This window comes from Larus michahellis, chromosome 5, assembly GCF_964199755.1.
Source record: "Larus michahellis chromosome 5, bLarMic1.1, whole genome shotgun sequence".
NCBI lineage: Eukaryota > Metazoa > Chordata > Aves > Charadriiformes > Laridae > Larus > Larus michahellis.
The window spans coordinates 78,708,814-78,723,451 of record NC_133900.1 but is presented as its reverse complement, the minus strand read 5'-3'; the positions used below and the strand labels follow the sequence as shown (position 1 = coordinate 78,723,451).

The window sequence follows — 14,638 nt, the reverse complement described above, 5'->3', positions numbered from 1 at the left end:
GAGCTATTTTTCAAATATATCTCAAGTTGCATCATGTGTTAACAGTTTTAATTAAAATTATCTCAGTTGTCTTTGCTAAAAGGCAGCAAATATTTCAGAAGTATGTTCTCAAACATTTCTATTTGATTTGGTCAGCTCCAAACAAAGACATTTCTATTCTTCTTGATGTCAAGTCCATCAGCCCATCAGAAACCACACCATTTCCTTCTCCTATTAAAAAAATCCACAGAATCTGTTTGAGTATTTAATCCTTACTTCATCCTCAGCAAGGTCTGCAATTTAACACATATTTATTGGCAGCCGTTGTTAAGATGCAAGTTACCCTTATTACATAATGTTCTATGCAATTATGCAGGTCCTTTTCCCATTCTCCTAATTCACACATTATTGAAAAAAGTTCTTACCTTCAGAAAAGGAATGACCTCTTTCATAATTGCTTTAATCTGCCGGTCAAGCTGCTGAGTGTCTATACGAGGACATGGAACAGCAGAAACTTCACTTGACTGTGGCACAGGAAGACATTCACTGGTACTTGGACCTCATTAAAAGAAATGCACATTTAAGTCATTCAACATTACTATTAAAGAAAGACCAATTCCAAAAACATGTATATTCCTTTTTTAAAAAAATAAATCATATTTACTTAAGTATGTAAAGATCCTTTGAAACTTTGCTAAGTTTTCAATATAAATGAAGGGGAAAGCAAGACAGCCAATTAAGTGATCCTTGATATTTAGAATAATTATTTTCTAAAACTAAGCAAAATATGTATATATATGCATACCTTCTAATTTAGCAGCAGAAGCACCCTGAAAATTACTAGAGCAGCCCTCAGAGTCAAGGGTACTTTCAGCTTCAATTTTCATACGCTCATATTCCCTCATCCTAGCCAAAGCTTGATCTAAGTGAATCACTGTGTTGCCTATATTTAGAATAAAAACACCTTTTAATCTAAGTAAAAAGTTCTCAATTGACAGACAAGTAAACAATGATAAAAATGAATTCAAAGCCACAGGTTTTGAAATCTACATATAACCATAGCTGAGTTATAATATTTTGTTACGCACTTTGATCAAGTGGCTAATTTTCACAAGTGGCTAATTTTTCTAAGTGTTGTTTTACAAAATGTGGTTACACACTAAAAATCACAGATTAATAGTACAATATTTAAGAGCAGACAATTGCAGTCATTTTAGGAGGGAGGGACTAACACAACACTGTAAATCACATCATTCTTACCAAGGTCATCAGTGGCAAAAGGTTCAAAATTTGAAGATGTAGACATAGTACTCCCATTGTCTGCATCATTTTGTTCACAATCTTGACATGCTTCTGTAGAAAAGTTCTTGCCAAAAGTTTCCTAGAAAACACCAAGGAACTGAATACAAAACAGGAATGCATCATCCTCTCAGAGATGTGTCAACAAGACAGCTGTGGTATCAAGATCTGTCACCACGTTGCTTGACTGGGGAACAATCTTACTTTCAGGATATATGTCCATCAGCTGATTCTACCATGTTTGTTTCAAATACTTGAACTATAAAATAAGTAAGAAACCGTGCAGGGGCATCAGTGATATCTTAAATACAAAAAAGCAAAAATTCCTTGGGAATCCTGTGATCAGAACTTGCCCTGACCTTACTCACAAGAAAATTTCAGCTCTTTTTGAACATCAGCTTCCGGTCTGTGTCCCTCTCCATGTCCTATTCCTCCCTGACACATCACTCATTTCCAGCATCAAGAATCCTAGCATGTTTAATCACTTTTGCATTAAGATTCTCTTGCATTTCTTTGTTTAGAAAAGTCTGTGTAAGCTGATATGAATTTTAGAAAAATTCAATCACTACTATGACTATTTCAGTACACAAGCATGCATGTAAGTTGAAAAGACAGGAAAAGTTGACAGTAAACTAGCTTCTGAACTTGAAAACTTACATCATCCGTAGAAGCAAGGCTTTCACTGGGAGTCAGTTCAGAATTTGATGCCATCCATGTTGCAGAATTCAGGGACTTGGTGCACTTCCCTTTTTCGTTGCTCTCAGATAGATGTCTGGTCACTATATCCTGGAAAAGATAGTAAACCTGTGCTGTTAAAAAGGATCTAAGATTTGTTTGATTCACACACAAGATCAAAAATTTTATGCGTACCTGCAAAGCATATAGAGCCCTTTGCCTCAGGTAATCTGTATTTAGCAGCTGAAGCTCATGGAAAAGTTCAATAAGAAAGTGGGGACGAGACTCATTTTGAGAAATAAGTGTTGCCACTTCAGAATAAATTGTGTCTCGCAAAGCCTCAAACATAGAAAGATCACTACCAGTTTCTGCAGGAAAAAAAAGGAACTCGTTAAGTCCTTGACATGCATCCAGTTAAAAGAAAACTGCCTATTTGGTATGCAAGTTACAGGTAAGCAAATTATCTCTCAATCATTGTAGATTCCATTATGTAGCTGCTTTCTTAAAGCTTACTCGTTTCCTGAAGGGCAACAAAGACTTAAACATTCTGAAATAATACTTTATGCAATCCTACATATACGAAATAAAATATAAAGCATTCATAGGAATCATTTTCTTTACAATTCTGAAGAATACCTTTAGAAAGTATTTATTAAAGAGAATATTGCACACACAATGTTGCTTTCAGAATATGTATTCAACACCAAAAATGGAGTTTTAAGATAATTAAAAGGAGACAGCCAAAGGTCTCAAGTTTATATAACACAAATAGTCCACACGTTTGCAACACAAGCAACAACATTAAGAAAGCTCTAGACTGAACTCAAGAAAGGCACTGCTTCCCACACCTCCCACACAAGCATAAATCCTATGTTCTCATACATGTCTAATATCGCTGCTGAGACTCACGTAAGACCTCTTACATTTAAGCCCTATTATATATACATGAGAAGACAATGTGTTCCCTACTGAGTCTCCCATTCCTTTGAAAATGAAGGATTATCCTTGCATCACAACAGTTATTACGTACGTATTTTGGCAAGTGTTGAATGGAAAAAAGTTAAATTTGGAAAACTCAGCTTAGTTTAACAGATGCGTATTTGTTAGTATTCAAGTTAATAAAGTTATTAGCAATACAGCAAATGTTACTGTGCAACTTGATTATCTGCAATTAGTTTACCAGTATTTTTAAGCATAGAGGCAAGCTTTTTGAACCTTTAATAAGTCACTAGAAATTGCTTCCCTCCTCCATTAATAAAATGTAATAGTAGCCTTTAAACATACTAAAAATGCCTACTGAAATTATTTTTTGTTGTGGTATCTACCTGCATATTTTCCACTTGTAATGGTGACTAACGAACATGATAAACATGTTCTCCACAAGTATAATTCAAAGTAGTTTGTATTGCTGCATTTCATGCAAGCTACAAGTAATTTCTCTTCCGTTGTTTATAGAGAAGGTGCTGCAACAGTACCGATTTTGAACATCTGCTAAACAGTCTGAGTTATAGGACCAAAGCTAAGAGAAAAAAAAAAGTACTAGGACATTGTTGAAGCTAAGCAGTGAATGCATTACCTGGCACTTCAATGCATGCATTTCTGTTAGACTGCTGCAGAATTCTCCTAGCATGCGCTGTAGGAAAGTGGGGATAGACAGTGATAAACACAAAAAAATGCGCACCAGAAATAAAGACAGGGTCTATACAAAACAGCAGGAGGAAAACTGCTTAGTCATCCAAACCACAACAAAGCTGCTTATTGCGAGAACTTGACCAGTAAAAGTTTATTACATATACAATAAACAGCTCTCAGTGTGGACACAGCTACATTGACAAAGCTGTACGTTGTGCTACAATGACTGAAATTTCTGCATCTTTCAAACAAAACAAAGATACTGGCAGAACCTAAAAAGACATAGAAGAGAATATTTTTATGATGTAGACGCAAGAAAAGCAGTGCAGATGGCAAAAATATAAGGGTTTATGTGATGTTATAAGACTGAATTTGAACGATGTTTGATAGAGCTCCTTTAAGCATGAATAGAAAGAAAACATGTATGCAGTACGGAATGTAGTTTAAACGGTAAACAAAGTTTAATCTGTTGTGCAATTACCTTTCATAAAAACACGAACAAATGGGCGACATTTTTGGTTGGCTAGGTTTTTGCTTGTTTTACAGGAACAGGTTTGTTTCTAAATTATTTTTATCAAGTACCTCAACTACAGAAAAAACCCAAAAGCAGTCAATACCCAACTTTTTACAAGCTTCTATGTGTACAGCATCCTTAGAAATTAAAAAGCAAAATTCAGATGCTAAATATACAGTATTGTCTTCTTGTCATAGCACACTACTTTTAAATAATACACTAGCAACTAAGTATGGAGGTCCTTTACTCAGAGAAGTTTGGATAATAATTACTGACATTCAGAAAAGAATACCTGAAGACATTTCTGTAGATCTACTGTATTTAATTATTTTTTCCAACTGTTCCCGATTTCTTTTGCTGAACACCTTTGCATGAACAACTTCTTCAGAGTGCCTGCTTTTATTGCTCTTGCAGGGTTCACACACGCTAGAAGCGCTTGCACTTTCATAACCTAATGGGAGGGAATGAAAAGGAAGAAGTGTTCTTTACACTGAGGATGGTGAGACGCTGGCACAGGTTGCCCAGAGAGGTGGTGGAGGCCCCATCCCTGGAGACATTCAAGGCCAGGCTTGATGAGGCTCTGAGCAACCTGATCTAGTTGAAGATCTCTTTTTAAGCCTTTAAAGGCCCCTTCCAACCCAACACATTCTGTGATTCTAAAAAAAAACCAAACCAAAAAAAAAACCCCAGCTTATAAAGTGCTTTATTACTTTAAAAAAAATTGTTCGACGGCAATCTGAAAGATGCAAAACAACATTTCCTAGCCAAAAATTTTCTTCTGTACAGCGAAGCCATACAGTAGCACTAAATCCTTAGTTGACTGCAACGGTGCTATACATGCATTGTCCCCCTCTCCTCATTCAGCATTTTACTGAAGCACATCTTTCAGCAAGTCATCCAGTTTGAACATGAAGACATAACGAAGAGGAAGATTCCCCTGGTGTTTATTCCAAATATTAGTGTATCTGCATCCACTATCCATTCAAACCATGACGTCCTAATCAGTATGCTTTTTATTTACTGAAATACTAAAAAACCTTATGTAGTTACATTATATAAAATGAATTCATATTTCAATAACTTATCTTCATTACTATTTATGGAGAGTAAATTCTCTGGAATGTAATGACTGTAATCCAAGCTGAGTTTGCCATGATATCTAAGATGACTTTACAACCTACCAGTATTTTTAATTCTGCCTTTTAGCTGAGAGGAACTCTTTCTCTTATTCTTCGATTTGGGTGTTTTGTCTTTTGACGCCAAGCTTGCTTGCGCTGATGCTTTTCTAGATTTAAATGTCTTTGTCACAGTAGTTGGGTCTATTGGATCAGGCATGCTACTAAAACTCTCCAAAGACTCTTCATCAAACTCTCTTCTCCTGCTCACGTCAGACTGATTTTTATGACCAGAAGCAACATTTTGTACTGAAACTGCAAAACCCGTTTTCAGCTGAGACTGATCGTCTTTCTGCACTTCCTGGCTATCATTAAGCCAAGTTGATCTTTTCTCCATTTCGTCTTCAGGTTGTCTATGACTCCTTCTGTCAGAAAAAAGGAAACACCACAAGATATCATAACCTAGTCTCTTAGATAGAAGCAGGACATATTACCAGGCAAATAGCTTTATCCATAATGCAAATTATCTGCCCTAGTTACTTAGTCATCAACTGAACTTTGGAAAAAAAAAAAAATCTAGTGAGAATCCTTCCAAATGGAAAGTGTAAGATGTCTGAAGAAATTCACATTTATCACTGATCTCAACCTGAATATATTTATGCAGCTTTTGTTGTGCTCATATAGTACTATAGGACAGAACATTTCTTAAAACAACATTCATTACAATCTACTGAAACACAAAAAATAAGCATTCGCTGAAATTATATCCTCTAGTTATTCAAATGGTTGACACGCCTGAGGGACGGAATGCCGTCCAGAGGGACCTGAGCAAACTAGAGAAGTGGGCCCACGTGAACCTCATGAGGTTCAACAAGGACTCGCTGCAGGGTCCTGCACCTGGGTCGGAGCAACCCCCGGTATGAATACAGGCTGGGGGACAAAGGGATTGAGAGCAGCCCTCCAGAGAAGGACTTGAAGGTACTGGTGTGTGAAAAGCTGGACATGACCCAGCAATGGAGCCTGGGAGGCCAACTGTGTCCTTGGCTGCATCCCCAGCAGCACGGCCAGCAGGGCGAGGGAAGTGATTCTGCCCCTCTGCTCTGCTCAGGTGAGACCCCACCTGCAGCGCTGCGTCCAGCTTTGGAGCCCTCAGCACAGGACAGACATGGACCTGTTGAAGCAAGTCCAGAGGAGGGCCACAAAGATGATCAGAGGGCTGGATCCCCTCTGCTGTGAGGACAGGCTGAGAGAGTTGGGCTTGTTCAGCCTGGAGAAGAGAAGGCTCTGGGGAGATCTTGTAGCAGCCTTTCAGTATCTAAACAGGGCCTAAAGGAAAGATGGGGAGGGACTTTTTATGAGGGAGTGTAGTGATAGGACGAGGGGTAATGGCTTTAAACTAAAAGGTAGATTTAGATTAGATATTAGGAAGAAATGTTTTACAGTGAGGGTGCTGAAACATTGGCACAGGTTGCCCAGAAAAGTGGTAGATGCCCCATCCCTGGAAACATTCAGGGTCAGGTTGGACGGGGCTCTGAGCACCCTGATCTAGTTGAAGATGTCCCTGCTCATTGCAGGGGGGTTGGACTAGATGGCCTTTAAAGGTCCCTTCCAACCCAAACTATTATATGATTCCATGAAACAGTTCAGTTTCAAAAAACATGGAAATGAAATCTTCCTCCACTTACAAAAGGTACCACAAAACCACTCCAACACTATATTTGATCTTAAAATATTAATGAAATGATACACTAGTTAATATACAGAAAAGCAGAACACTTTACTGAAAAAAAAAGTAAAAAAATTAAACTGGAAACTGCAGAAGTAAAGCTCATCCTGCATTTCTATTACAATAAATTCCCTAAAGAATGATGAATTCCCATAAGCCCCAGAAAAGGGAGGAGAGAGGGAGCAAAAACGATTAAAGGAGAGTTGCACTGTGACATTAAATACCTTTGTTTTTCTGCTCCATTAGAGGAACTGCTCTCAAAAGGTTTGGGGAATGACATATACTCAGTTTTCCCAGAAGCATTATGATCTAGAGGATGTTGCTGCTGCTGCTCACTGCTGTGCGGGGAAATATTGTGTGCAAAATCTCCAAAACCAGAAGGGAACACTGGATTATAGTTAATACCTACAAAGTAAACAAGAGAGAAGATACTACCTCATTTATCTGTGTGATAAAAGTAAAATCTGAGACATATTGTGTGGCAACATAAAATTGTAAAGCAAAAATACAGTGGGGAAGTAAGCAAAAACTGTTTTCATTCTAGATGTACTGCAATAATCAGAATTTATCATAAATTCAGGTTTCTAACATTGCTGGATACTACATATACCACTACAATCCCATCGGTGGGGAGATGAAGGTACTTTAAGAGCCCTCAATAAAAAGTTCCTACAAATGAAGGTAAAAATGACATCAGTTTCAAAAAAGGTAGAGTTCTGTCTGCACAAAGAACTTATCAATACTTTAACTACCAAACTGACAAGAAAATTCCAATGGTACAAGTATTTACAGGGCCAAAGAAGTCATAAATTCATAATACTTATTTTAACTTTAGAATCTTTATAGTAGTGGCAAATTGAACGTAACTATTCTTCTGTGCGGGTTCTCTGTAATTCAAAATATATCCTTTACAGAAACCAGACTTTAGAATCTGAAAGCTACAATCTACGTCTATGCCTATTTCCTGGTTTCCTGAAAAGGCTGAAATATATTATTAAAAGAGTTTTAACAATTTTTAATGATACAGTAAAATACCTACATTTTTTTCCATTTTTAATTCAACAGTAAAAATAGATTTGGTAATCACAGAATGGTTTGGGTTGCAAGGGACCTTAAGGATCACCTAGTGCTAACCCCCTTGCCATGGACAGGGACACCTCCCACTAGATCAGGTTACTGGTAATGAGATTAGGAACACTGTATAGAATCACAGAATTGTTTGGGTTGGAAGGGACCTTAAAGATCATCTAGTTCCAACCCCCCTGCCGTGGGCAGGGACACCTCCCACTAGATCGGGTTGCTCAGAGCCCCATCCAGCCTGGCCTTAAAAACTTCCAGGGATGGGGCCTTCCACCACCTCTCTGGGCAACCTATAGTAATACTCACCTGGAGCAAAGGAAGAAAAATTAGTAAATCCTGGTACATTAAACAGGTTCATGGGTTGCGGAGGAAAGCTGAACGGACAGAAAACAGGAGATGGAGGTGGTGGTGCACTACTGCCTCTCTCTTTTCTTGATGGCTTTTCTTGACACTGTTGTTCCTCTTGCTGGCGCATAAGATCATTTAACATTTGTTTCAACCTTCGAAACAAAGAAAAATAAGCACTTGGCGGGGTGGGGGGGGAAGAATGCTAAGGGAAAGCTGTAAATTTATGCTCAAGTAATTTGAGATTCACGTTATTTCACCTGCCCCGTGCAATGTACATAAAGACCCACTCCATTTAGCTAGAAAAAACTAAACACTCAAGAAAACAACAACTTGTATTTAATCCTGAGCAATAGTCAAGAACAGTTTTAAAATCAGCCACTCTGTACTAGTGGTCATGTTTACAGAAGTTAAACATACTTGCAAGAATACAAAAAAATTGACTAGGTACTAAAAAAATAAGCAGGCTGAAAAGGAAACTTAAATAGAAACAACTGAATACGCAAAAGATTTGCAGAAGTGGCATTCAAACTACTTTAAAATATTATATGATGGCAGTAACCATATACCACTTACCAAATACAAAACTAAGATGAAGAGCTTGAACTTTCTTGCAATGAATTAAAATGACTATTACATTTTTTTAAAAAAGATCATTGTTCAGAAGGTAAAAGTAGTACACCCAAATGGAGCACATATAAGCATAAATTCTGACTGATAACACTAAGAAAGGACAAAAAGCTTTTCCACTGTCGTTCCTAAGCATTATAATCCAGAATCTTGCCAGGTAGTTTAGTGAAGACTACAGACATAAAATCATATTCAAGTTTAAACCAAAAAAGCCAAATAAAGTTATCGCAAGAGATTTCTGGAAGAGATGCCAACTTCTGGTTCTCTTCACTAAAGATTACTCAAAAAGAACCCCCTCAAAGGTATTAAAGCAGTGGTGAAAATACCAACCAAAAACGCTGTATACAATTTCAAAAGCTTGTAATCGACTCAGAAGTTCAACAGTCTCATATTTAACCATTATCTGTAATCTCTTATTCACATAACCATGTTCTCTGCTACTGAAGCATTTCAAATTCCAGTCAAACACTAATACAGTCAACAAACCTTTGGACATTATTCTGCTGCCAAGTCAGCTGAGTGTAACACTGGTTTAATTGATGCATAATAAGATGTACTTGGGAAGATGCAACATTATTGGACATCATACTGTAAGGGCCTGTAAGCAAAGTCTGTAGAAGACAAGAGAGGGTCTGTGGAAAGAAAATACATGACAGTCACCAAATTACCAAAACCAGAAGTTATTGCTAGAAAGATTTAGGAAAAAAAAAGTAAAACCAGCAAAATAACTGTTCTTCATATCTACCTGCTGATCCTGCATCAAAGTTTGACAAATGCTGACACTAAATTCATGCTGTTTCTTCAACTGATTGATCTGCTCTTGCCATTGTTCCTTTTCTTCCACGTATGAAAGTTCAGACATCCACCGAAGGTTTTCTTGACGTCGCATACTTATGTTTTGCTGTTGCCTGGCCTTAGACAATGGACGATAATTCCCATCTGATGAAAGAGGACGGCAATTTTTCCACCTGGGTGGGGAAAAAAAAGGAAGAATGAGGACAAAAGCTGAAATTTCAAACAGCTTCCTCTAATGATAATTTCATTATTCAAATTACATCAACTCCTCACTTGGCATAGGCCATTTCAGTGTGCCAGCTAATCACCCAATGCGATTTTGTCAATCCAACATTATCCTAAACAAATGGAAAGTAACAGCCACCCAACTGACAATCGCTGTCAAAAAAGAATTGCTAAGGATGTTTCTGGATCCTGTTTTCAGTATTGCCCACTACTGAGACATGTACATACTCAGATGAAAACTGAAGCCACCAACATAATATACTAAGAATTAAGAGGCTCAGCTCCTAAGCAGAAGGCCACTATCTACTAAAATTATCTTGGTATTAAAAACAAGAGAAAAATCAGTCGAAGAGATACACATTACTTTTAACACAGCATTTTCATTTAGTCACAGAAAGCTCATTAAGGAAATCAATCAGGTAAGCAAGAGTTAAAAATCTAGTAAGAAATAGTTTTCAAAGATGCAAAAGCCAGCAATTTAAAAGCAAACATTTCAGGGTTAGTTTAATTCTCTGAATTACTTTTTTTGAAGAGACCAATCAATATCATGGCAAAAATTTCATATATGTTATCTTTTAGGCTGATTAAAACAATGTGGGAAGATATGGAGGTACCGCAACACAACTGGAGAGCTCAACAGCAGACATTTAATATGACCGAAAACAGAAGAAATAATCAAATTAGTTATACACATTGCAGCTACAGAGACTCAGACAAGAACACACCACTGCACACAGTTCCCTAGCAAGCAGAAAGAAATTCTACTTAATTTTAAAAAATGAATTAAATGAATTTTTTTAATTACTTGAATTCACTTAATTAAGAATGCCTTGTAGCTAATGCAATGCTTCTCCCACCCCTTCCGAACATACTCTGATGAGCATCAGATCAACAAGTAATGCCACTAACCTGTCCTTGTTTTCTTTAACAAAATATGCATTTTCTGGTATGTTGTTATTGGGGTAAACAGAGAAACTGTCATTCAAACTTGATGCGTCTTCTTCCTCTTCTTCTGCCTGACCAACTCCATCAGAGAGATAACCGTCTTCATCTCCATCCTCTTCATCTAGTGCACACTGGGTAGAACCTCCCCAGGTAGCCACTGTCCTAGTAAACGTTGAATTAAAAAACAAAAAAGAAAAAAAGAAAAAGGAAAAAAAGAGAGGGGTGTTTGGGAAGGGAGGCTTTGGTGCTTTTTTTTTGGTTTATGACAGATTATTAAAACAATCTGTTGACATTTACAAGGCTGTCAATCTCCAATTAATCAAGCTGCACCAAAATTAATTTAAACATTATCTCACCAGTGCAAAATGAAACTAGTATTCTTCTGATACTAGGACTGTTAAATAAAATTACGTACTGTTTTGGAAAATTATTACTTTATTATTATTATAAATGGTACAGAGATGAAGAAAAATTACTCTGAGCATTTGGCATTTTCCACACATTCTCCTCTCCTTAGGTGATTTTTCACCATTTATGGAGCAGGGGAGACTAAGTATGCTGGGAAGACCCATAAAACTGTCAAGTTCACAACTACCAGTCACTTTAGAAGTCAAGAAATTAATTTACTACTCTGTTATATTATCACATTCAGTCAAAACAGGAAACTGCCCCAAGACTGACATCTTGCAAAACAACAGAAGCACCCACTGACTAACACAGAGTGACTCGTGTTCTTACTTTTCAGTCCTGCTCTGCTGTGGAGTACGCTGAGCTTCTGATGCTTCACTTTTAACAGAGGCAGCAACAGTAGATATCGTTTCTGCGAGCTCTCTCCTCCTCTGATGTTCAGCCATTAAAGCTTCAAGTTGCTTTCTTCTCTGTCGCAGTTCTTCTCTTAATATCTCATGTCTTCTCATCTCAGACCATAACTGTTTGCAATAAAATGGAAGACATTAGACTATAAACAAAATAAATACAACCCAAAGCAGATACAAATTTTAATATTTTATACTACATTGATACCTTTTTGTTCAGGCATTGGTATTACACTGTAACTGAAGTTACAGTACAGGAAGCTGCAAAATACATCCCATGTTTATCCCAAATACTGCAAAATCTAAGAAGGTAACTAAACATTATAGGACAGACTTTTTTAAGAAAAACAGTGTATGTTTCATTCAACACTGTTTTCATCACACAACTTACGCACTGTTAACTCTTTAAGTAGCATGATCTGAAAGGTCCCTTCCAACCTAGGCAATTCTATGATTCTATGAATTGTGCCGAGTACTCCGTTGGTAACAAACTAGAGGGTACAACAAAAAGATTTTCTGCAACCTGCAGAAACTTCAAGTTGCAGTGTACATTTGAACAAGACTTAAGGAAGCCATGATTTAAAAGAAGAGCACATAAAGGGAAAGGTACAGGTAGAAAGAAGCCTTTATCTACCTTAAATTAGACACAGTGAAAGCATAAATGGCAAGATACTTTCACAAACACAGTAATATAATAGTGTAATGTACAAAAACTAGACAGGCAAAGACAGACTTAAGGGAGACAGGCAAGTGACAATGTACTCGAGCCTGAAAGCAACTGAACAAGTTGGTGGTGCTGGAGCTAAGTAGTTTTCCAACAAAAATGTATATGTATTTTTCTAATTAATAACCCACCCAAGTTTGTAGAGTGTTAGCAATTGCATCAGCACATTCATTTTAGAGACAGCTTCTTTTTAGCAGGAAGAATTCAGACCTATTATTTAGTGAAATAATACGAGTTGTCCTATAGTGCTTATTTGGAAGATGCCAAAATTCTGAACTTCTCTTCTTGAAGAAGGAAAACTTCTGTTTTAATGACAACAGTACATGCATTGCCCAATCCTCCTCACCTAAGCTGCTAAAGGAAAATTTACAAGAATGCTGATGTAACTCACAGAGAAAGCTTATTTAAAAATATTTTTCAGATACTTGTTTGTTATGTGAAGTCTAGCCAGGAAATCACATATCCCTCCACACCTACAAATGCCAGCATAATTGTGAGAAAGTAATATCCAGATTATTATTTAAGGCATGTATTTTTGGGGAAAAGGGGAAAGAAGAGGCATAGAAGATAAACTACATTTCAAATACTGCCATTATTTTCATCATGGATGACCTGCCTGTGGTATATGCTATCAAATGTTCGCTGTACAAACTCAAAATTCATTAAACTTCCACATTAGTATTTGGCAACAGCTTCTATATTTGAGGAAGATCTTTTGCCAGTTCAGGTCAATTCACTTGACCTGAATATTCACTTCTTTCCAGACATGAAACAAAGAAGTCATACATACTTTGTTAAAATGGCTACTACTCCACTCCCCATGCTAAGCACTTTAAAAAAGTGTCCAAGTTACCTAGAACTTTTTTCCTTTTTAAAGTCACAGAATATCAAGTATGAAATACCTCATTGCCTACTGGTACAGATTCATCAAATTCAAGCAAAGGCTTGCCAGCTGTATTACACTCATTCATGCCCGGAGTTGAGGTTACTGGTGAAGTCTGCCTGTTTGCTGGGCAGTTGCCCAGGCCAGCTGACAACTGGAAGAGAAAGCAAAACAGCAAAATACAGCAGAGTAGCTTTCTAACACTTACCCGCTGTTAAAACCCAACACAGTTCAGGCTTTATGAGATAGGAAAATTAGTATTCAGTTTTCAGAACTTAGCCAGCAATCAACAAAACTTATTTTTATGTAATATAGTACTGTATAATGCAGTAGATGCAGAGTACTGATAATTTACGGCTTACTTCATAGATAAAAAGTTCATCTTCAAAGAGTATGAGAAACAGTACAATACTGTGCAGTTAAGTTTGAATACAATAAGGTGTTGATCACATTTACAAGATACAATATTGTTTCAAAATACCAGACCCTGCAAATGACTACTAAGAGGAGTGAAGACGCAGTGATTAGAGCAGGTACAGACAGAAAAATTTCAGGCTCAAAATAAGACAGAAGGTTCTCTATTTCTGAAGACTTTAAATCAAGGCTTTTGAGGACAAACTACAGTGAAATTGGAGCTTGATACAGCAATCACTGAGCAAGAACCTACAATGGAATAAGGTCTTCTCTTGGCTTAGAAGTCCACATGCTTACAGCATACAAATATTACCAATTTTAAATTTTTTTCCAATTTCTATAGTGAAAAAATAGCGTGAAAAGTGTTTTGGTTTGTTGCTCAACAGCTTAGGAAAGCAAAGAAATACATTCTACGTACTTGAAGGTCAGGACAAGCTTTCTGTAACACTTGAATTTTTTCTTGAATTTCAATCAGTTTTCTTCTTTCTTCTTGTAACTGCTTGAGCTCCCGTTGCTGCTGCTGAAGTTTAGCTTCATAAAACTTCTCTCTGCATAAATAAGTTATCCGCATATTACTTGGCAAGAAGTTGCCTAAAGCATGATTCTACTATCCTTAGACAAAGGCATACCTTGCTTTTTCATTCAGGCCTACATCTTTCTGTAACTTGTTGGTACTAGCTCGGACATTGTTTGGTTGTTGCTTTGTCTCTTCCATCTCACCCAAAAACAAGTCACCAATATTAGATGCATTTGCAATTGTTGCTTGAGGTTCTGGATCATCATCCTGAAAGGATGTCAAAGGCAGTTAGGCTGTTTTCAAGTTGATACACAACATGTAATAA

General features: G+C 37.1%; 1 protein-coding gene across 16 annotated transcripts in view; it reads right to left on the bottom strand.

Moving 5' to 3' along the window:
- The window catches only part of PCM1 (pericentriolar material 1), a 46,681-nt gene that overhangs the window by 10,583 nt on the left and 21,460 nt on the right, over nucleotides 1-14,638 (bottom strand). For 11 of the 16 annotated variants that reach the window (XM_074588195.1, XM_074588205.1, XM_074588194.1 and 8 more), the window contains 17 exons: nucleotides 14,426-14,580; nucleotides 14,215-14,344; nucleotides 13,402-13,536; nucleotides 11,699-11,889; nucleotides 10,925-11,122; nucleotides 9,741-9,963; nucleotides 9,482-9,627; nucleotides 8,327-8,520; nucleotides 7,165-7,345; nucleotides 5,281-5,639; nucleotides 4,392-4,550; nucleotides 3,530-3,586; nucleotides 2,149-2,321; nucleotides 1,936-2,064; nucleotides 1,240-1,360; nucleotides 785-922; nucleotides 405-538 (listed from right to left, as the gene is read on the bottom strand). In XM_074588195.1, the coding sequence (XP_074444296.1) occupies nucleotides 405-538; nucleotides 785-922; nucleotides 1,240-1,360; nucleotides 1,936-2,064; nucleotides 2,149-2,321; nucleotides 3,530-3,586; nucleotides 4,392-4,550; nucleotides 5,281-5,639; nucleotides 7,165-7,345; nucleotides 8,327-8,520; nucleotides 9,482-9,627; nucleotides 9,741-9,963; nucleotides 10,925-11,122; nucleotides 11,699-11,889; nucleotides 13,402-13,536; nucleotides 14,215-14,344; nucleotides 14,426-14,580 (2,823 nt within the window). The remainder of the gene's footprint in view (nucleotides 1-404; nucleotides 539-784; nucleotides 923-1,239; nucleotides 1,361-1,935; nucleotides 2,065-2,148; nucleotides 2,322-3,529; nucleotides 3,587-4,391; nucleotides 4,551-5,280; nucleotides 5,640-7,164; nucleotides 7,346-8,326; nucleotides 8,521-9,481; nucleotides 9,628-9,740; nucleotides 9,964-10,924; nucleotides 11,123-11,698; nucleotides 11,890-13,401; nucleotides 13,537-14,214; nucleotides 14,345-14,425; nucleotides 14,581-14,638) is intronic. The other 5 variants (XM_074588207.1, XM_074588208.1, XM_074588209.1 and 2 more) reach the window with 3 other exon arrangements.